Source organism: Carassius carassius, chromosome 25 (assembly GCF_963082965.1).
Source record: "Carassius carassius chromosome 25, fCarCar2.1, whole genome shotgun sequence".
Lineage (NCBI taxonomy): Eukaryota > Metazoa > Chordata > Actinopteri > Cypriniformes > Cyprinidae > Carassius > Carassius carassius.
In genome coordinates, this window is record NC_081779.1 from 4,605,133 (window position 1) to 4,627,387 (window position 22,255).

The 22,255-nt window shown below is 36.7% G+C and overlaps 1 protein-coding gene across 2 annotated transcripts in view; it reads left to right on the top strand.

Annotated features, from left to right (window-relative positions):
- Positions 1–20,062, top strand: part of LOC132103954 (glutamate receptor ionotropic, kainate 5-like) — a 73,228-nt gene extending 53,166 nt beyond the window's left edge. The window contains exons 14-21 of one of the 2 annotated variants that reach the window (XM_059509065.1): positions 1,008–1,121; positions 1,734–1,843; positions 1,938–2,111; positions 5,947–6,112; positions 9,111–9,336; positions 15,298–15,426; positions 16,891–17,057; positions 18,981–20,062. In XM_059509065.1, the coding sequence (XP_059365048.1) occupies positions 1,008–1,121; positions 1,734–1,843; positions 1,938–2,111; positions 5,947–6,112; positions 9,111–9,336; positions 15,298–15,426; positions 16,891–17,057; positions 18,981–19,592 (1,698 nt within the window). In that variant the 3' untranslated portion in view covers positions 19,593–20,062. The remainder of the gene's footprint in view (positions 1–1,007; positions 1,122–1,733; positions 1,844–1,937; positions 2,112–5,946; positions 6,113–9,110; positions 9,337–15,297; positions 15,427–16,890; positions 17,058–18,980) is intronic. The other variant, XM_059509066.1, reaches the window with a different exon arrangement.
- The last annotated feature ends 2,193 nt before the right edge of the window (positions 20,063–22,255 follow it).

The following is a 22,255-nucleotide window of genomic DNA, read 5'->3' on the forward strand; positions in this document are numbered from 1 at the left end:
CCATTTTCATAGGACTGTATTGTACTCTTTACCCGTTTTTTTATCTCTCTCCTTCCCCGTAATAAATAAATCTCTCTCCTTTTACCCAAGGACTCTCATATCGAATTCTTTCATCAACCCAGGTTTCGTCCAGTGCACTCACATCCTTTTATTATCTGTCCATTCATCCATCCAGCTGTCCAGCCTTGACTTTCCCCTTTTCAATTCTTCGCTCTTTGCTCTTTCTCCTTGCGCTAAATGTCCTTTTTCTTTTCTCTGCCACTCCTTGTTTTCATCAGTGAAGCTCTGATAATGTCAAATGCTTTTCTTCTCGAGTGCTCCTTGAAACCAAGGTCAATGTTTAGCGTGGGAACACACGTGGAGCACAAACAACATGAAAACAAATCACAGGGCTTTTTCCAGTCAAGCAATTAACAACTGGCACAGCGGTATACTAATGAGTGCTTAGCAGCATCACTAAATTATCACCACAACAGAGAGGGTTGGTAGTTAGTATCTGTCAGTAAAACAGAGTAAATTCAGTAAAACTCAGTGTGGTATGAGCCCTGAAGCGTACTGTGGGTGTACAGGAAATCCATCAGGTTTATTTCAGGTCATTTCTATAATACTTTTTAATGTGCATTTAGTCTTTAGAAAGTTTCATGAACTGAAAGTCGCTCAATATAATTGGTTTCAAATTATAGAGGAAGTGCATGTATTCCTGAATTTACACAGCAAGACTTCAGCCATTTCTTCGAAGCTTTTTGTATAAGCTAATCTATGAATAGGACACTTAATTTTGGTATTAAATAAATCACATACAGAACAGGCTTTTGTGTCTACTGCTGAAATTCTTTGCAAATGTAATTTCTGCAATACATTAGTATTGGTTTGAATGCTTTTGCGTGATGCTGCATCCAAACGGGTGTCAGTATAATCAGAAACTGCTGTTGTATCGGACAGCAAAATAACTGAGTGCATTACATCAAACTGGTTATGCCATTTCTCTCTTTCTCTGATTGTTACAGAAAGCAGATCTGGCAGTGGCTGGATTTACCATCACATCGGAAAGGGAGAAGGTCATCGACTTCTCCAAACCTTTCATGAACCTTGGCATCAGTATCCTGTACCGCGTCCACATAGTAAGACACATTTGTAATATACTGAATTGTGATTATACTATATTGTTTTTTATATATTGGAAATTAATTCAGCTAATAGCTCAGACGGTTAAGTTCCATTTAATAAACATCCAGTCAAGTTTTACCCCTTTTGACCCTAGTAAAATCTGAAAAAAAAAACATTTGTGGAAACCTCCAGTTAATTCCTATGGGACGTGCTGAATCGCTTGTCTGAATTATTAACTGTAATCATGGAGGCGGTGCTTAGTGAGACATTTTCATAAGATTTTGTTAGGTTGAATTACTATTTAACATTTCTTGCTTGAAAATCTTGCATTCCTGTGATTCAAACAGTAAACCATGATGCCAGTATAACGGCATCAGTTTCCTGAGAAGGTGCTTGTAAGGTGCTTTGGATAAAAGCACCTGTCTGATGCATAATGCATAAATGAATACATGAAAAATTGTGCATAATGTTTGGTCCGTATCAAAACCAAACTTTTACCTCTTCATATGAAAGCATGCACTAAACAGAAACGGCTATTGTATCAGGAAAAGCTTCAACTGTTCGGAGAGTCTCTGCCTGTAGGAGTGGTGAAAGCATTGTTTGAATTGTTTATGTGCTTTCTACAGGGCAGGAAGCCAGGTTATTTCTCCTTCTTGGATCCCTTTTCGCCAGCTGTCTGGCTATTCATGCTTTTAGCCTATCTGGCCGTTAGCTGTGTGCTCTTCCTGGCTGCCAGGTACCACACTATCACTCAATACTACATACACATCTTTTTTAAATATCATTGTATTCACAGTCTTCCTTGTTTGTTTTCTCGCTTCCTCCATTAGGCTGAGTCCGTATGAGTGGTACAACCCCTTCCCGTGTTGGCGGGACCGCAGGGACCTGGTGGAGAATCAGTACACACTGGGGAACAGCCTGTGGTTTCCGATCGGTGGTTTCATGCAGCAGGGCTCAGAGATCATGCCCCGGGCTCTGTCCACACGCTGTGTCAGCGGGGTTTGGTGAGTGTGGCGATGTTTCACACTTCCATTGAGGTGTAAGAGACCATGCAGTAAGTGTGTGTGTGAGTATTAAAGACACTCCTTTACGCCGGGTGCATCAGTATCAACACCAGCTGGTTCTGCACACATGATCCAAGAGTTTATATGGGTGACAGCTTTTTAACTAAAGTCTGGAATACGCCGCAGGGTTTACAGTCGGGAGAAGTTGACACTAGTTGCTGAATGTCATAGCTAGTAGATTTGAGTTGACAGATTTAGTAGAAAACCGTGTGGTGTATGATGGTTACAGACTCAGATTATTTTTTTAGCTTCAGACTGAGTACGTCTGAAATCGCACACTGCTTACTAGGTACTACATTTGAATTTGAACATACTACTCGACCGTTAAAAAAGTACGTTCTATATAGTATGAATGTGGGTAGTATGAATGGAATTCGAACGTACTACATCTGCCATGTTGACATTGTCACAGCGCAAAAATTTAAAGAGCCTACTCTACTGAGCGAAGATTGGCGATGTTTTTTGTTATTCTTACTGCTTTCGTCAGCGTTTTTACGTTGTTTGAATTAAAGGGGTGGTTCGGGATTTTTGACATCGGACCTCATTTTTAGGTCAGCCTGGTTGTTATTCATCAGTGGAGACATTTTTTTTTTTTAAATTATCCAGTCCTTATATTTGGATAGTTGGCCGATGCTAGGCTAGCGCGAGTCAATGGGTATATGTTAGCCAGCCATTAAAAACCGTTTTACCCACTCCACAGTGCACCAAACGCAAATAAAATTATAACACTAGACTATCGATGCAAATGTCCGTTGAGAGAATAATGTTAGAAATCAAACTTACCTTTCATCTCAATGATCCTAAAGGAACTAGTTTCTCAGCCGCTGCGGAATTTTACTTTGCTCCGGCTCTACTTTGCTCTGCTTATGTGATGTTAGTGATAATCAGTGTGCCAGCGGCAGGTAAATAGACTTGCGTCATGTGTGGACCGGCTCACTCGGTTGCCTAGGTAATCAATATCACTCCGCTGCTGCTGTTGACAAGGCTTATGATTACAGGGAACAAATTATAACTAATGTGATGAAAGGTAAGTTTGATTTCTAACATTATTCTATCAACGGACATTTGCATCGATAGTCTAGTGTTATAATTGATTTGCGTTTGGTGCACTGTGGAGCGGGTAAACCGGTTTTTAATGGCTGGCTAACATATACCCATTGACTCGCGCTAGCCTAGCATCGGCTATCTATCCAAATATAAAGACTGGATAATTTTTTTTTAAAAATGTCTCCACTAATGAATAACAACCAGGCTGACTTAAAAATGAGGTCCGATGTCAAAAATCCCGAACCACCCCTTTAACAGTTCAGAGCAGACTTCAGTCAGCTGCTTGCAGATCACGGCTTCTTTGACAGCTTGTAAATCTTTTACTAAATATAAATTTAGCTCATAATTCTTTACCTCAGAATAACAGCAGCCTCAGCTGTCAACAGATTGACAGCCCGATTTTAAGTAAGGAATCAAAAGTAATTTATTGTATTAAATGAATACAAATAAAAATACACAGGAGAAACAAAAGGAACATAAATCAATTAATAACCTTGAATAAATCCATATACCCGGGTGCTGAAATACAATTGATTATAGTTTTTTAGTTTCAGACTATGATTCTATTCAGTCTGAGGAGATCAAACAGGTTCGATATTTTGAGCTGATTTTAGAACACATTGTTTTCATTTGTCAAGCGTCTCCTAGCAACAAGGCACACGTTTCTGTATGAGTTTGTTGTTGTGATCTGAATGAATTTAAGGTCTGGTAGTGTGCGATCCTCAGTCGTTTATGGCCTGTTTTTCCTATGTGAAGTATATGATGCCTAATGAGTATCCGAACCTTAAAACTAAAATGATTAGTGACTGTTTTCTGTAACTGAAATAAATTGGAAATAAAATAGATATAATCATATAGATCAGATTTAAAAAAAAACAAAAAAAACTTTGTTTACATTTAGAAAATTAGAAATGTTAAAATAAGACTACCTGAAAAAAAAGTATTTAAAACAATATACCTAAAAATAGATACAGTGTACACATATATATATTTTTTATGCACTATATATAAAGCATGTAAATTACTAAAACTTTAACTAAAAGTGAAAAAAAATGAAATTATTATTCAGTTTTTGGAACATTTCTGTGAACAATATTGATTTCTTTTAATTAAAAAAAAATAATAATGATTTTAAGAAGATCCTTATTTTAAAGGAAAATTATAATAGCATTATATTATGTGTAATGTTGCTTTAATGAGTTTTCTTTTAATGTTAGAAGATGATTCTTAAATGGTTAGAATTTCGCCAATCTGCTGTCTGGTGTTAGCAAGGACAAGTACATAAATCCACACGTACAAATGACCAAAATCAACACCAAGATCAGCTCTTTATCTATAAAACATTTAAACAGAATTGAAATATTTTTGGAAGAAATTTTTTTTTTCAAGATTTCATGTCAAGCAATAATCGCACATACTATATTTGATGTGTTGGTAGGATTTTATTGTATTAATTTATTTTGGGCAAAGCTAACATTAAAATGACCTACTTGGTGTGAAAATGTTCTGCAGGGCAGATTTTCACACATGGGGATGGCATTATTTCAATTTGAAAAAAGCTGTTCTTTGTGTAAAGAGACCATTAAGAGAGTGTATTTTCTCATTTTTCTCAAGTTTGTTTGGGCACGTTTGTTTTGTGTTCCCAATACTGTACATTGTGTATTTCTAGATTAGTCTCCCACCTCGAATCATGTAGCTCTCAGTTCATTTTGCTCTTTCTGCTATCAAGTCAAGCTGTCTTCTGTTCCATCTCTTCAGTTTCTGTCCTGTGCCTTGCTGTTGAGGTCATTTAAGTTGAACAACCACTTTTAGGAAGAGTAAGAATGGAATTGAAATGATTCGATCAGCGGAAGCCGAACGTTTAATCATCTGTGTTGTGAATAAACACAATAGATGCAACTCTAATCCCACACAGGTGTGACCCAGAAAGCAGAGAGCTGGCGTCTGTCTCCGCTGCGACTCCGTGATGCTCTGGGGGACGTGTGTCTGCAATTGATGTACTTTCAATTTTGATTAAGAGCTTTTATTAAATGACAAGTAACTAATCTGTCTGTTTGTGTATTTTTGGAAGCCAGACTCTTTAATTTTCGAATGCTTCAGCCTCCTGAGGACCTCAGGAGTTTTCTTTCATCTGGCCATGATTTATCGCGGTGAAGAGCTCCATGCTTGTGTTGGGAAGGGCTCTCCAACTACCTACTGGAAATTCCTACTTAGCATAAATCAGCATTCATAACCACAAAGAATGCATTCTTTTGTTTTCTAAAGAAATCAATACTTTATACAGCAAGGATGCATCAATGTGATCAAAAGTGACTGTTAAAAGACATTTCTAATCTTCCAAAATATTCTGTTTTATAAAAAAAGTGTGTGTGTGTTGTAATATCACACAGATGATTTGTGCAAAAGACTAAGAGCATGGCTTGTTTTCTATCTGGTCCAAGCAAGCTTAGATCGTTAGACTGTTCATTCACAAATTTATACACATATACACAATGCCTGCATATATGAATATTCAATAATGTTAATTAGACTCCAAGCCCACATAGAATCTGCCGGATGATCTAGCTGACATCGCAGCTGTGTTTTTCGTGTTTCATTGAATGATGTTTGTATGTGTCAGCATATCTGCACACAGATATGTCTAATGCAAACATATGTCTCTTACAGTATGTACACGCTCAAGTTTCTAATTAAGAAACAACCATGTGTTTCTGTGTGTATGAATCAGGTGGGCATTCACACTGATCATCATTTCCTCCTACACGGCGAACCTTGCAGCTTTTCTGACGGTCCAGAGGATGGAGGTGCCAATCGAATCTGCTGACGACTTGGCCGATCAGACAAACATCCGGTATGGGACTATTCATGGAGGAAGTACTATGACCTTCTTCATGGTACGTATGTGCTTGTTTGTGTGAAATCGTGTATGTGTGTGTGATTTGTTTCACTGGCCTACCATGTCACAATGCATCACTTCCTGTTAATGGCAGCAGTTGGAATAGTGACTCACATAGAATCTGCCGGCTGAATTTCACTAAAAGCATCAGATTACGACAGAACTGAAACAGCGTTCATTCACAAAATTATACACATGCCCCAATGCCTGCATATATGAATAATCAATAATGTTAATATTGAGTTTTATATTAATAATATTGACAATATTTATATGCTACCATTTAAAACTGTGGGATCTGTATAAGATTTGTTTTGTTTTTGAAATGCTCACCAAGAATGCATTTATTTAATCAAAAATACGGTAAAAACTGTAATAATATTATAATATATAATAACTATTTTCTACTGTAATATATTTTAAGATGTAATTTATCCTTGTAGTACAAAGCTGAATTTTCAGCATCATTACTCCAGTCTTCAGTGTCACGTGATCCTTCAGAAATCACTCTAATATGCTGATCTTTATGGAAGGCATTTTCTGCCAAATTTAAATAAATAAATGAAATGATTAAAATTAAAACCAGATTAACTATTTCATTACAGAAAACTGTACGCAAAATATGTGACAAAATTGAGAATGAAATTAAATGATTTCATTTTCACGGTGACATACCTGTCAAATTGAAAAATAAAATGCAATTGGTGATTTCACATTTCATTTTCAATACAGTCTCGAGGCAAGACTGCCAATATTAAAATGAAAAGCCAAACGTGAAAAAGAAACACATACAGTTTTTACAAAGCTCTTTATTAATGCTCACGCAATAATAGTGACACAATTCAAATTTAAATGTAAATTTTACTTGTCATTTTAATTCCTCTTTTATTTCACTGTTTTCATTTTCGTTTTCATTTTCAAAGACAACCTGCATGCAAATTATATGTTAATGAGTGGGTGTGGCTTATTCAAGTAACGGCGCTAGAGACAGTCGTCGAAGTCTCGTGTGCAATTGAATGGTGGTTGAAACAATGTGTGAAACGACATTAAAATGTGAATATATTGTAATCGAGACATGGCGAATCTGTTAGTGAGCTTTTGCGGGAAGCTGCTGCAGCATTAGAACGTGGAAGAAACAACCAGCCTGACCAGCATGCGTCAAACCCTCGACCCACTGCAGTTCCTTGGCCTGAGCCTCCACGAGACTCCCTGGAAAATCTGCTGTCTGCTGAGTTTGTGACGGCTGCAAAATGTCCAAGTGTATCCAAGATAGATTCAACTCGTAGCAAAATGAAGTCATTATCATCGGAAATGTTTGCTAGCTGGTTTAATTCTGCTGCTATACTGGCCATAACCGCCATTATAGCTCCTCCACGTAACAACGTAATTGAGCCACACCCACTCATTAACATATAATTTGCATGCAGGTTGTCTTTGAAAATGAAAACGAAAATGAAAACAGTGAAATAAAAGAGGAATTAAAATGACAAGTAAAATTTACATTTAAATTTGAATTGTGTCACTATTATTGCGTGAGCGTTAATAAAGAGCTTTGTAAAAACTGTATGTCAGGGATAGGCAACTCCGGTCCTGGAGGGCCACTATCCTGCAGAGTTTAGCTCCAACCCTAATGAAACACACCTGAACAAGGCAATCAGTGTTTTTGGGATTACTAGATAGATACAGGCAGGTGAGTTTTTATGAGGGCTGAAGCTAAACTCTGCAGGATAGTGGCCCTCCAGGACCGGAGTTGCCTATCCCTGCTGTATGTGTTTCTTTTTCACGTTTGGCTTTTCATTTTAATATTGGCAGTCTTGCCTCGAGACTGTATTGAAAATGAAATGTGAAATCACCAATTGCATTTTATTTTTCAATTTGACAGGTATGTCACCGTGAAAATGAAATAATTTAATTTCATTCTCAATTTTGTCACATATTTTGCATACAGTTTTCTGTAATAAAATTGTTAATCTGGTTTTAATTTTAATTTTAATCATTTAATTTATTTATTTAAATTTGGCAGAAAATGCCTTCCATAGATCTTGACATCTATGACATTTCTTATTAATATCAATGCTTAAAACAGTTGTGCTACTTAATATTTTTGGAAGCCATGAGAACTTTTTCTAGATTATTTTATTAGAACAACCTTTGTTTGAAATATAAATCTTTTGTTGATCTTTTTGATTGATTTAATGCGTCCTTGCTGAATAAAAGAATTCATTTCTTAATAAAAAATAAAAAATAAATTAAAAAAAATTACTGTCCCCAAACCTTTGAATGGTAGTTTAAATATTAAAATGTTTTAACATTTTTATTACTAATTTGTTACTACTAATAAATACCAATGCTTATAATAATAATAATATCCATTTTATTTAATTAATAATATTTATTATGAATAATATATAATATAAGTAATATATACATGCTCATAAATCCGTTCACAATACAGCTTTCTCAACTACTCATTTTATTTATTTGCCTAGAAAAATAGTTAACTAGTCTGCGGGTCAGTGTTGACCTCATGTTATAAATATAAAATATGGGCTGAAAAATCAAAAGCCAAACCAAAACGCTCCAAATGCACCACATATAAAACAAGCACAGATAGTCATGTGATGCACAAATAGTCAAAACAAATCCTTTAATTAGAGGTAAAACTAATAGACTAGTCTGTGCATGTGATTGGACTGATGTCATAATGCATCATGTCCTGTTTATGGCAGTAAGCAACTGGCCTAGTGACTCACAGCCACATCCATATTCACACTGGTGGCCAAGTTCACTTCCCCTATTGCATTAATAATGCATTATTCATCTGTCTTTGCCTAACATGTTCACTTTCTTTCAATCTGTTACCTTAATCTAATTCACTCTCAATGTCTGTCAATAAAATGTCTCTTTATTCATTCACCTTTCATTGTGTCACTGCAAATATGATTTCGCCTCTTTTCTCTCTCCATCTTTTCATCGCTGATGACAAACCTACTCAGAACTCGCGCTACCAGACGTACCAGCGTATGTGGAATTACATGTACTCCAAGCAGCCCAGCGTGTTCGTCAAGAGCACGGAGGAGGGCATAGCACGGGTTTTAAACTCCAAGTATGCCTTTCTTCTGGAAAGCACCATGAACGAGTACCACAGACGCCTCAACTGCAACCTCACACAGATTGGAGGCCTGTTGGACACCAAGGGCTACGGCATCGGCATGCCTCTGGGTGAGTAGAGCAGAATGGGAAGTGATAAAGAAGTAAAGGGAGAGAAAGGCTTCAGGTGGGATGGAAAGGTTTAAGAGAAACTGAAGCCTGATTTGAACCTTCTTATAGAAGTAGAAATACTGTTGAGTGTCCAGCATGAGCATGAGGTCTTTAATGCAGTATCTGGAGAATGCCAGTCATCGTTAACCTAAAAGCTGTAAAAGCGGCAAATGGTGGAAAATATCTCAATTATTTTTGACTCTTAAATCTTTTGATTTCTTATTTTGAACTTTATCTCAGAAAGAGATAAAAAAGATAAGAAACCTCTGAGGTGGCAACAGGATTCTATTGAATAGGCCTCAATGGAGAAAGGTGTTTTTGTAAATGAGTTTTTGTGGCTCAGTGGTAGAGCATTGCGTTAGGAGCGCAAAAGGTCATGGGTTCAATTCCCAGGGAACACACATAATGGTAAAAAAAAATTACAGCCTGAATGTACTGTAAGTTACTTTGGATTAATGTGTCTGCTAAAATGCATAAATGTAAATGAAAAGGGGTTTGCTTGGTCAAGGTATTGGCGTAATCTGTTTTTGGCAGGAGTGAAAATGAAAAAACTTCATTAAACAGTTTAAAAATGACATGATCCAGGACATTTAAACACACTGAAAATTGACTGTGATTTTTTACATTAAACTTTTCTCCACCAAACACGGAATTTTCCGGGTTTCCGTGTTCTTGCTGTTATACGTGTGGGAATGAGTCCAGAATATGCATCTGAATCAAAAACACATGTGAGGAATACGCAGAAGCGAGCGATCTCGTATGTATGCATATGAAAAACAATGCGATCATAAACAATAAACAGCATAGAATGGAAAACTGCCTAATGTTACCAAGCAAAATGGCTCGTTTGGGTGTTGTTGATGGGTGTTGATGGAGTCGATATACTGCATCTTTGCTTTGACCATCCTATAATATATGATCCAGATGTGGCATTTGATAAAATGTTGATTTATTTATTTATTTATTTTTATAAAACGTACCATTATTAAAGTGTCGATGAAAAAAAATTAAGCTTGAAGCTAGAATAAAACATAAACATAAATATTCTTGGGACCATTTAATTTTAGTGAAAATCATCAAAAATGCTGGCGGTGGCTGGCAACTTTTAAAGTTAAAAGACTACTGTAAAAATGCTTCTGTAAAAACCTGTCCATTGGCTAAAAGTAATTTTCCTTACTATATGGTGAATAAATGTAATAGATCTTACATCACATCACGTACATCACTGTTACATTTACAGTCATTGTTTAATTTATAGTGAGAAAAACATAAATTGACATTCCCAGAATTTACTGTGTGACACTTTGACGATTATTTTGTTGTTTCTTCTTAGTTTTTTTCTTATATTCAACAATATATTTTGTTCTCTCTCCATTATCCCTCTGCATAAAAAGTCCAAAAGTAAAATAGTGTTTTAGTTCTGACAGAAATAAACATTATTACAAGAAAGCCGCTGTCACAATGATAGCATCTCTTCACGCTCTGATTTTGCACATTTCTCTCTAATTCTTCTCCTGGATAGATGGCTTGCCACTTTCCACAACGCTTGATAAATAGCAATTCTGACTTTGTCTTTGACATTTGACATTTTCAGCAATTATTTTTTGACAGACAGATATATGAGGGAGAGAAGAGGAACAATTTATGGCGTATGTGTTTTGCATTGAGAACTTTAATACTTGCTAGTGGGTGTTAGAAAAAAGGCTGAAAAAGAGAAAACCTGGGGTCTTAATCGCAAATTATTGGGCTGGGTGAGTAAATGGACACTATTGAGCCACTGTATGCACTGGAAATGTTGAAGGGCTTACTGTAAGTGCAAAGGGGCTTGTCAAGTCAAAATTTAAGAAGCTTCCATCAAGCTGTGAACGTGAAATAGGCCGAAAAAGTGTTATTAGCGTCATGTGGTGATTTCGCACAGTAGGCCTGCTGCTCCAATTCCCCAAGATGTCTAAGCAAGCTAATCTGTTAGAATATATATATATATATATATATATATATATATATATATATATATATATATATATATTAAAGCATTCTTTTAAATCTGATCAGCAAATTTACTGTTGTCTGTACAGTTAATCAGTTAATTGTATTGCTTTTTATCCTGTATTGGATTGCCACCTGCTACATTTGACATTTGTAAGAAAAGAGAGAAGTGCTTAAAATATGTGTTCCGGGTTTATAATCTAGATTATAAAAATGTAATCTATCATTAGTAAAATAGTTTTTTTGTTTATGCTTTTTTACTTCATGACAATATGCAAAAGTTTTGCCTAAAGCCCCTGTTCATGTTTGGCATCTTGACTGGTCGGTGGAGCTGTCACCAAATGCTCTTGCCAGTAACACATCAAGTTTCATGTCTCTAAGATTTGTAAAGAATTGTTTCATGTCTTTGACATGTTACACTTGAACAGTGTATATCAGAAACCTTTTAATAGCTCTTTACTGACATGGTCTGTGGGGTTTCTGATGAAATCTGATGAAACCTGTAGAAGGATTTAAAATGGTGGAAAATCTAATTGGACAGAAATTGAAAACACTGCGAGCAATAAAGCAATAAAATACATGAGCAGTGCACATCCAACACTGTTATTTTAGTATTATTTATATATTTTATAGAATTATTTTGGATGAACTTTTCTTTTTATATTTTCAGTTTTTATTTAAATTTCAGTTTAAGTTTTAAAAAATGTTATGTGCTTTTATGTTTAATATTATATTATATTATATTATATTTCTGTTTATCCTTTTAGTTTAATTTATATTAATTTCAGTTTAAGCAACTTAAGTACTTCAAATTAAACTCAGCAACATTTCTAATTTTCTTTTTTTTTCATCTAATATTTATATTTTGTTTAATTTAAGCTTTATTTCAGCAAACAAATTTCAAATCGTTTAAAACCTTTAGTTAACAATTACAACACTGATTTCAAATATAATGTAGAAACTTTAATTTTCTTTAAAGCTGCTGTGCAACAATTTGCATTGTGAAAAGGGCTATACAGATAAACTTGAATTGAATTAAAGGGATAGTTCATGGAAAAATTAAAATTCTGTCATCATCTACTTACCTTTTAAGTTGTTCTGAAAACTCAAAGAAAATATATTTTAATTATGTTCTTAAACAGTTAATGATAGCCAGACTTCCATAGTATGGCAAAAAAAAAACCCTGTGTAAATCAATGGTTACCATCAACCGCCAGCCATTCTTCAAAATATCTTATTTTGTGTTCAGCAGAAGAAAGAAACTCATACAGGTTTGAGGGTGAGTAAATGATGGCAGATTTTAACATTTTGGGTGAACTATCCTTTATAAACCTGCCCAGTGTGCCAATACAATTATATGGGCTGCCACTGCCTCCCAGGATCCATGAAGAATTAAAAATAAAAAAAACTTTGGTTTTTGATCCCTTTAAAAGAAATAATGGCTCCTAACGTTAAGAAGTAATGAGGACAGTCTTGTTTTAGCAGAGAAGATTATGAGAGTATAAGTAAGAGACAGGACATATGAAGCAGGAATGCTTATGAATACTCACAAACCTCAGTGAACTTGTACCTACAGTAGGTGAATAGATGTGGTGAGCAAACTGGAAGTGCTGCTTGCTGTTTTTGATCTTCTGCCTTCCAGGAAGATCAGTCCAACAACCTCATGACCACTAGCCTAAACCCTCTGCCAAAATATCACCATACGCTTGTAATCGCATGATCCCGTAACTAGATTTGAAATGAGTACACAGGAGCAGCATCCGTCTTCAAAGACTATCTCCATGTCATAGAATGTCTTCCAGGAGCTCAAACATTCATTCCCTCCTCCCCGTATGAACTCATCTCTTCAGGTCGCCATCCAAAGTTCTGCTGCCAAGTGATAAAACCCTCTCATCCACTCATTCATGAAGAAGCTGGTCACCATGGACACCCCACATCTGCTTCCATAGCAACCAGGAGTGCAGATGGTGTCACCACAGTGTCCTCAGACTGGGTCAGACTGTAAAACATGAAAGTGACTAGTTGATTATTCTTTCACACCCGTACAGTACGAATGTCTTCCTTCTATAACGCCTCACAATTAGCATAAATTTGTTAAAGACTAGTTATGTAAACTATGAAAAAAAAATTAAGCATTTATTAAAGCATTTAATAATGAAGTATAATATTATTTTGAATATATTGGTAAATTCATATATTTTAGTTCATATTAGATACTTAAATCTAGGTGGGTGGGTGGATGGATGGATGGATGGATGGATAGATAGATAGATATTCTATTTAGGTTATTATTCTATTTCAGTCAAAAAGTTCATAGCATTATGGTAGTAAAGTTGTTTGTGAATACCTTTTCATTTTTAATGTCCTGTATCTGCTTTTGTGATGAATAGTCAGGTTCAATAGTGAGGTTCAGTGGGATCATTTTCAAATAAAACAACAAATATTTAAACTTCTCAAAACATTTCAGTACTGGAAGGTGAAACAAATTCCTTATAACCTGAGACAAGCTTATAATGTAATTACAACCAAGCAATGCAATATCCAGTTGGTGACCTTTCAAAACCATGCTGTTTTAAATTCCAGCTTTATTCTTGTTAACAAACATACGTATTTGCAACTTATTTTATAAGATATAAAACAATAAGGTTAGCAATTACATAATCTTGTTGGAAACATGTGCCTCTATTTACTTAAAAACTTAACTATAAATAACAATCCACTGCAGATTACAACTGATATTACTAGTGGCGGAAAACACCAACAATTTGTATTCTTTTCTCACAAATTATTATTACAGGGGCAGATTATCAATTAAAAATAGCCTTGCACAATATTATGTTTTGACCTCAAAACACGTTTACTATATTGCACGATTTGTAAGCCAATATATTTTTTTGCACGATTTACCATATTACCATGTTGCATGATTTGTAAGTTTGCCTCACTTAATTAGCTCCATATTATTTTTCTGATGTAAACTTGCTCAGTAGCTCACCTGGTTAATTGATGCAGAGCACTCGGGTACAAGTCCTGTGATACACATCACAATAAAACAGCTCAAAGTCTTGCAGAAGCAAGCTAAAATGGCATGGTTGCTTCAGCAAACATTTAGGATAAAACTGAACATGCTTTCAGCACCACTCACTGGACAGCTCACTTTTGAAAGTAGTGTGAAACATGCAAGAAGAAATGCCAGGCAGGTTTTTTCTAAAGGGGTTGGTAAGAAAGCAAAAGTTTTTAAAAGCTTGCATATTTCTAAGCTTACATGACATGAGAAAATTTTAATTTTAAACACAGGGCTTGATGTAAGTGATATTGACTCATTTAATAAATGTTTTGTGCTTATTATGCTAGGGTGCAAAGATGTGCACCAGTAAGGTACTTCATTTTCACAGCCTTTGAATGAAAAATAAAGTAACATTCAGTGACAGCTGATCCATCCCAGTGCATATCTGCAGTGTTTAATTTGAATTAACATCTTTTAATTTGATGAACACATCCTTCCACATCACATCGTCATTAGCGTGACGTGATACAGTAATGTACAGTAATGAAGGCTGATGTTATTCTAACAAGTCAAATAATTTGTATAAACCTATCATAACATTCATTTTCATTCTGACACTGGCTAATTTAACTCATTTGCACAACATTAGTTGACTTAAGACATACTTATCATGTCATAGCAGTTAGCGTATCTGACACATTAAACCAGAATGCTAAGAGGGCAACACTGGTTTGGCTCATTTCTTATAAACGTGTTATGCATGTGTTATTTGCTAAACTGTTTACTTTTTGTGTATCAGTGCTAATCTAACCTCTCTGTAACTCGAATCATAAGGTTATAGATTGGTTTTGGACACTTGTCAGCTGGCAACCCTGGGAGTCCAGTTGATTGACCATCTAAACTAGCCAATTTCATTCTCTCTCTTGTAGGTTCACCATTCAGAGATGAGATTACATTAGGCATACTGCAGCTGCAAGAGAACAACAGATTAGAAATCCTAAAGCGTCGATGGTGGGAGGGTGGAAAGTGTCCTAAAGAAGAAGACCACCGAGCCAAAGGTGAGTGAGATTAACGGTCCTGGTTTCCTCCTGGAAATTATGAAAATCTTAAAGTGTCAAGGATACGGTCATTTCCGAAGTTTCTGTTTGGTTATAAATGACTATTTGTGCGTGCAATGTCAACAAAATTATTTTTATAAACAAACATGGATAATAGAAATTCATTGGTCATAAAGTGTGGGAATTCTCCATGTAGTGTCTGCATGGTGTGATTTGTTAACCTGCAGCAGCCTTCCCTAGCCTGCCTAAATATATCCTGCTCTTCAAATAAACATCTATATTTTTGTGAAATATATATAAAAAAGAAGTTTTCCTCAAAACACACAAATATTGGCGGTGTGGATTTGATTTCCTTTCGCTCTCTATATTTTTATAGTGATGTATATAAGATATACTACATCAATCTGATTCTAATAACAGATGCTTCACAGTGTTCCTGTAGCTTAATTGGTGGAGCATTGCGCTATCAAGCGCAAGGTTGGGGGTTCGATTCCCCGGGAACACAGGATAGGTAAAAATTGATAGCCTGAATGCACTGTAAGTCGCTTTGGATAAAAGCGTCTGCTAAATGCATAAATTTAATTTTTAATTTAGTTCTGCTAACACTGTGAGTGTTTATTAATGTGGTCTGGTGATATTTGCATTCTGTATGTTGTAGAATCATGTAGTTTGGAGGGAAAATGGTAGCTATTTGGTGCACAGGCATGAACACACATGTGTGTCTTTGTTGTTCGCAAAGCTTGTATATTCACCAGAAAGTGACATTTACAGTCTCTCAGGGTTATTTACAGGTCTGCAAGAAAATGTCAAATAATATGAGCTTTGTTTTTTTGCAATTCAGTACTGCTAAACCCAGAGTTATTCTGGGTTTCCACTTATTCTTGCTCACACAAAGTTTTTTAATGAGTGTTTCTTTGTAAATGAAATTTCTTTGCAACTAAACCACTTGAATCCTGGCTAAGAGACAATGACAATCCCTGTCTGTTCTCAGCTGTTGTTGCTTCAAGATTAAAATTTTAATGGTGACCCAACACAGAATGAAAGTTGATTATTGTGCAAAATCAAATAGAAATTAATTTCTTATTCTTCTTTAAAGATATTTCTCCTTCCTTTTATACTCCCAGTGGCTACTGACATTCTTCCCACACAGTCCTGCACATTTTAGGTCTCATTCCCTCATTATTATTATTATTATTATAATCAATTCATTGGAAAAATATCATTTCAGACATTTATTTATTTATTTTTAAAGAGAAATAAAAAATTGTACTTCTCAAACCACCTGGCGTCATGCTTCCAATGATAACTCTAAGGAATACCGCCTGCACACACCTACATCTCTGAATTCTAGTTTAATAGGATCCCTCTGGAATGCTGCGGGAATGCAGATCTCTAATCAGATGTGTGTGTGTGTATGGAAGGACGTTTCTGTGTGTTGCTCACATTTCTTTGTTTTTTCTTCAGGTCTAGGTATGGAGAATATCGGTGGGATATTTGTTGTGCTGATATGTGGGCTCATAATAGCTGTTTTTGTAGCCATTATGGAGTTTGTGTGGTCCACGCGCCGCTCAGCAGAGACAGATGAGGTACGCCCTCACTCCTGCCCCGTCCGAAACCACAGACACTCACGAGTAGGTCACAACACCACCCAGTTACGCCATCTGTGTTTGTGATGTAATAGTTCCATAGCTCTCCAAGTTGCTTTGGATAAAAAAGGGGGACAAGTTGTTTGGAGTATGCATGAATGCTATTACAGTATAAACCATTTTTAGTATGTTTATTTAATTAAATAGATCATTAGAATTTTTTAAGACTGAAGTTGAGAAAGAAAAAGGAAAGGAAACTCTTTTTTTTTGTTCTAAAGAAAATATTTGCTCATGCAACTAGACAGATGGAAAAAATAAAGACTTATGCCCCGTTTCCACCGCAGGAACTTTACCCAGGAACTAGGGACTTTGGCCTGGTACTCGGTGTGTTTCCACCGCATGAACCAGGAGCTAAATAAAGTTCCGGGTAAAAAAATGCCCCTCAGAAAGTCCCCGCTGGCGAGGTGGTACTTTTTCAAAGTTCCTGAACTTTCAGGGGTGGGACTTGGCCGCTAAACATCCTGATTGGTTGAGTTCACGCAGCATTGGTTGAGTTCAACCACCATTTATTCGGATCAACATTTTCAAAATATTACTGTTTTATTGTGTCATGAAATGTAATTTTAAAAGTATTTCAGGCGAGAATGTAGCTGTTTAAAACTCAAATCTGTGGTTTATTTGTAAAGACAGCGTCTATTTAAAAATGTGTTTCGCCGATCTCGGAGATGGTGAGCTCCACGCGATCAGCGAGAGCTCAGTCCTCATGTATCCGCCGAGAGCAGCCTCTCCTCGGCTAGACCTTCTGATATGTGCCGCTGGCTCTGATGTCTCTTTAGTGGTTAAACATAAAATATAATTCGTTTTGAGTAAATCTAACAGGTTATCTTTGGTCTGTATTCAATTTATCTATATGTTAAAATGAAAATAAAAAAGGCAAATCTATATAATATTTCGTTTCATTGTAATGGCTGTATATATACACATATCCCTGAACTAAGTACATTTCTGCAGCTGTTATTATGCTTAGATGAAAACGAAAGGAGGCAGTGGTATTTGATATCCTATTTCGTTTTATTGTAAATATACAGAGAGGAAAATAGTAGCCATGGTCAGCTGACTGAAGTTATCAAGTACGCTGCTGTTTGCAGATTTACTGGACTTGCGTCGTCGCGGACATCACACTCCCGAGACGAATGCACAAAGTCCGCACTACCGAGAATGCACGTCCAAAAATCAGCGCACTTTGTATTGAGAAACGCGCGCAGACCTACGTCACCAGTCTATTTGCCTAATCTTCCCGGTACTTTACACCGCGGTGGAAACGCAGAACAATTGTGTTCTGGGTAATTTCGGTGGAAACGCGGCATTAGTTCTTGAACTGAAGACTTTACTATGAAAACGTTCTTCAATGCAGATTTTTTCTGTAGATCAAGTGGTAAAGCATGCCATTAGCAACAGCATGCACTTTACTGATATAATATGTATCTTGAATGCATTGTAAGTTGCTTTCTACCAAATCACTATGGGGCCTCAGCAAACTTCCAAGGGGGCCTCAAGATGACTCAAAATGATTTATAAGACATAAAATAAATCATTAAAATAAGCTGAAACAACTAAACTCAACTGCTCTTTGAAGAACCAGAATTCATTTTTATTGAAATGAAATATGATATCACCTAATTTTAATATAGAACTGGAAGTCATGTAAATTATTAACCTTATAATTCCATGGGTATTTTAATATATTTTATTATATTATCAAGTAAATAACGAGCAGCTGTTATTGGGCCTTCAAATATTGTTGGGTGCAATGAAGGGTCTTTAAGGGGAAAAAGGTTGAGAACCTCTGCCCTAACTTTCCGTATGAGATGCGAATAGTGATGCACACAGAAAATGATGTTCTGCTTTTCTGCTTATATATGTCCTTCCTGACTCTTTCCACTCTGTTCCTCTTTGATCCTCGCTAAGGTGTCAGTATGTCAGGAAATGATGACTGAATTCAGAGACGTTATCTCCTGTAAAAAGAACTCACGGTTGCGGCGCCGGCGACCCCTCTCATCCCAGGGCATCCTCCGGCACCCGGCCCGTCTCCCTTTAGGAGCTCCTCGTCAAATGCGCCTCGTGCGGGAGATGCGTCTCAGCAACGGCAAACTCTACAGCGGGACAGGACCGTTAACTGGCGCCGCAGCAGGGCCGGGACTTGGTGGGTGCGCTGCAGAAATGGGCCCGGGCCCCCAGCGACTGCTGGAGGACCCTCTCAGCGCCAGTGTCCCCAGTAGCACACCTGCTCTGGTCTCCACGGCGGTGCCCCGTGGCTGCACACACGTGAGGGTGTGCCAGGAGTGCCGACGGATCCAGAGCCTTCGCTCTACGTCGTCTTGCTCACGCATCTCACCACTGGCCTCCGCCACGTCCTCTCTCCTTCGTTTGCCACCGCCGCCCACCTCCGCCTCTAATACAAACACTGACAGCGAGGGAGGAGGCTCAGACAGCCCACGCAGGGCCAAACCCACACCCCCTCCGAGGCCGGTGCTGCCCACTAAAACTCCCTCCACTGATCTCCTCTGCCAGCAGGACTGAGAACAAGAGTAAGGAAACTTTTTGTCGGGACAAAAATGTAATGTAAATGAGTGCTGGAGGACAGACGGAAAGACTCAGCCCACGCCTTCAGTCAAAGTGACCTCTGGGATACTGCAAATAAAGGCCATTTTTGGATGCAAAATTACACTGAGTGAGAGCGAGATAATTCAGCCAACCGCTTGTTGTACAAGTGTCTGGTTTTAACACCACATCTTGCGGAAGTGCTCAGAAAGCCAGTGAGATTTGGCATGCTGTTGAGACTATGTAATGCATATTCTGTGAAAGTATCTTATGCAACATGTCATAAAAGGAAAGGTGGAGGAAAACTATGAGGGCAGCTATTCGTTTTGCATAGAAGTGTGGATCTTCTTCATGCTTTTTTGATGGGGGACTACGCTCCTGTGAGAGGCCGGAGGAGTCTGTACCTAAAACGTACACATTGAACTGAAACGAAAATTCATTTTATTTTATTTTTTTTATTTTACTTCATTCTTTTGGGGGGGGGGGGGTACTATTCATTTTTATTCCTGAATGTCTCTTGCTTGTTTTCCTTTCTAGCTTTTCTTTGAATTAATTAAAAAAAATACTATACCTGTTTTCCCCTATTGTTAATTTCTCGGAGGAGAAAGTATATAGATTTTTTGGGGAGGTTTTGTGGTAAGGAATTGGTTTTCCTCTTCTTCAACCTCTAAGATTACTCACTTGTTTTCAGTCTCTCATTTTAAACACCAAGTAAAGGTTAAAATAAACATGAAAGGCATTAAAAACCCAGATTACTTCCATAATGTGACACCTTTCCAGTTAAAACAGGATATTCAAGCAGGGGAATGTAGGACGGGATGAAAAACTCCAAAGTGTGTGTTCCAGACCTGAATGTCATTGGATTATGGAGTGTAAGATTCACCCTTTAGACCGTCTCAGCAAATCCCATTGGTAACACTGCTTTTCTAAATAAACACTTGTTTGCTATTTTCGCCATAACCTCCATTGTATTATTGTTAACCATCATTGAATTACTGAGCTAATTATTGGCAAGATTTAAAAAAGGCTGCATTACTGTACTTAATACAGTACTCTATATTAATGCCAAATTGGCAGTTGGTTTATATTAACCTCGATGATGTCAACTAAACAGGAAAGTTACAATTTTTAGCATTTTTCCCTAACATGCACTGGGGAATTGTTCACAGTAAGACCAGGAATGTGTGTAAAGAAACTAAATAGGATCTGTTTCGATTTCATGTTGACTTTAACCAGCTGTCCATCAGTATTTTGCAATTCTCAAGAACACATAGAAACAATGACAACAACAAGATGAGACAGAAATGCCTTTTCGCATCTGAAGGGGCATTTATCTGTTTATGTGAGAAGACTGTTAATGATGCTTTTCATTACAGAACAAAATGAGCCTCTATCATGAATGGTTTGTTGAAGTGCACTGGAAGTTGCTGTCTGGGTGCTTGTGAGATGCAGTTATCCATTTACTGTATGTCCAAAGTGAAAACATAGCAGCCCTGTGTAGAATCTGCAGCACTATATCATTCATATTTTGGTGCTTTATGATTGTGTGTGAGAGTGAGTGTGTGTTTTTTTTTTTTTTTTTTAATTAAAGGTGATTTTTTTTTTATTTCTCATTAATTTTCAAAGATTTCTATACCAGTGCTTGAAGAATCACACCCACAGTAAAGAAAATAAGGCAAATTATACAGATTATATTGTTATTCAAATTCCAATAAAACTGTGGGGTTATGTAGGAGGACTGTTGCCCTCTTTCGTTAACTATATAGAAACATGTTTGGAATAAAACAGTGATTCAAACTGTGACTTTTGCCCTTGTTTGTTTCTGTTAGCTTATAAACTGGTTTGGACATACAAAAAAAAAAAAAACTCCTGTCAAATTATATTCTGTCCTTTTATCCTTTCGAACAACCAGTCGAACCTTCGGCCACAACCAATCCTTAAGAAGTCCTGCCACGGAGCACCGCCCATAGTGAAATCTTATTGGTCCAAAAGCACACTCCACATAACCTAATTTTCCTCTTTATATTATATACAGTATAGATCAAATACCGTATATAGCATAAACCACAAATATTTAATTGTACAATATTAAAGTAATTGTTTTATTTGCTCCTGAGAGTTTGCATACAAATATGACTTTTATTTTTATTTAATGATGTTGAATCATTCCCACACATTTTCTCAAGTATACCTGACATTTGGTTATGAATTACATAAGGGCAGCTAAAGGGATATGATGAGATGACCAGGGTTGGATTTAGTAAATATGGGGGCCCCAGGCAAAATATAGAAATGAGGCCCTATACCTTTGCAAATATTTGCCTGGATCAACCTTGAGGTGTTTTTGTTGTTGTTGTGATGCTTGCTGCTGCTCAATGGTGCCCCAAAGTTGTGTCCAGTGTTTTGACAGTTTTCATGTTCCTTTATCAATGGCTTTCTTTCAATGTTGTAGACCAAGAAATAGCAATTGATTTACAGTTGAGATGCAGGTTTTCGCAAAAACAAAGTAAATTTATTAACCTCACATTTGAGCCTTTAAACCATTTTTTTTTTTCTTCAAAAATTGCAGATGGGATTATTGAAAATGCACATTCATTCTCAGCCAGTAGGAGGCGCCTCTGGAACATCAGAAATACAGCAGT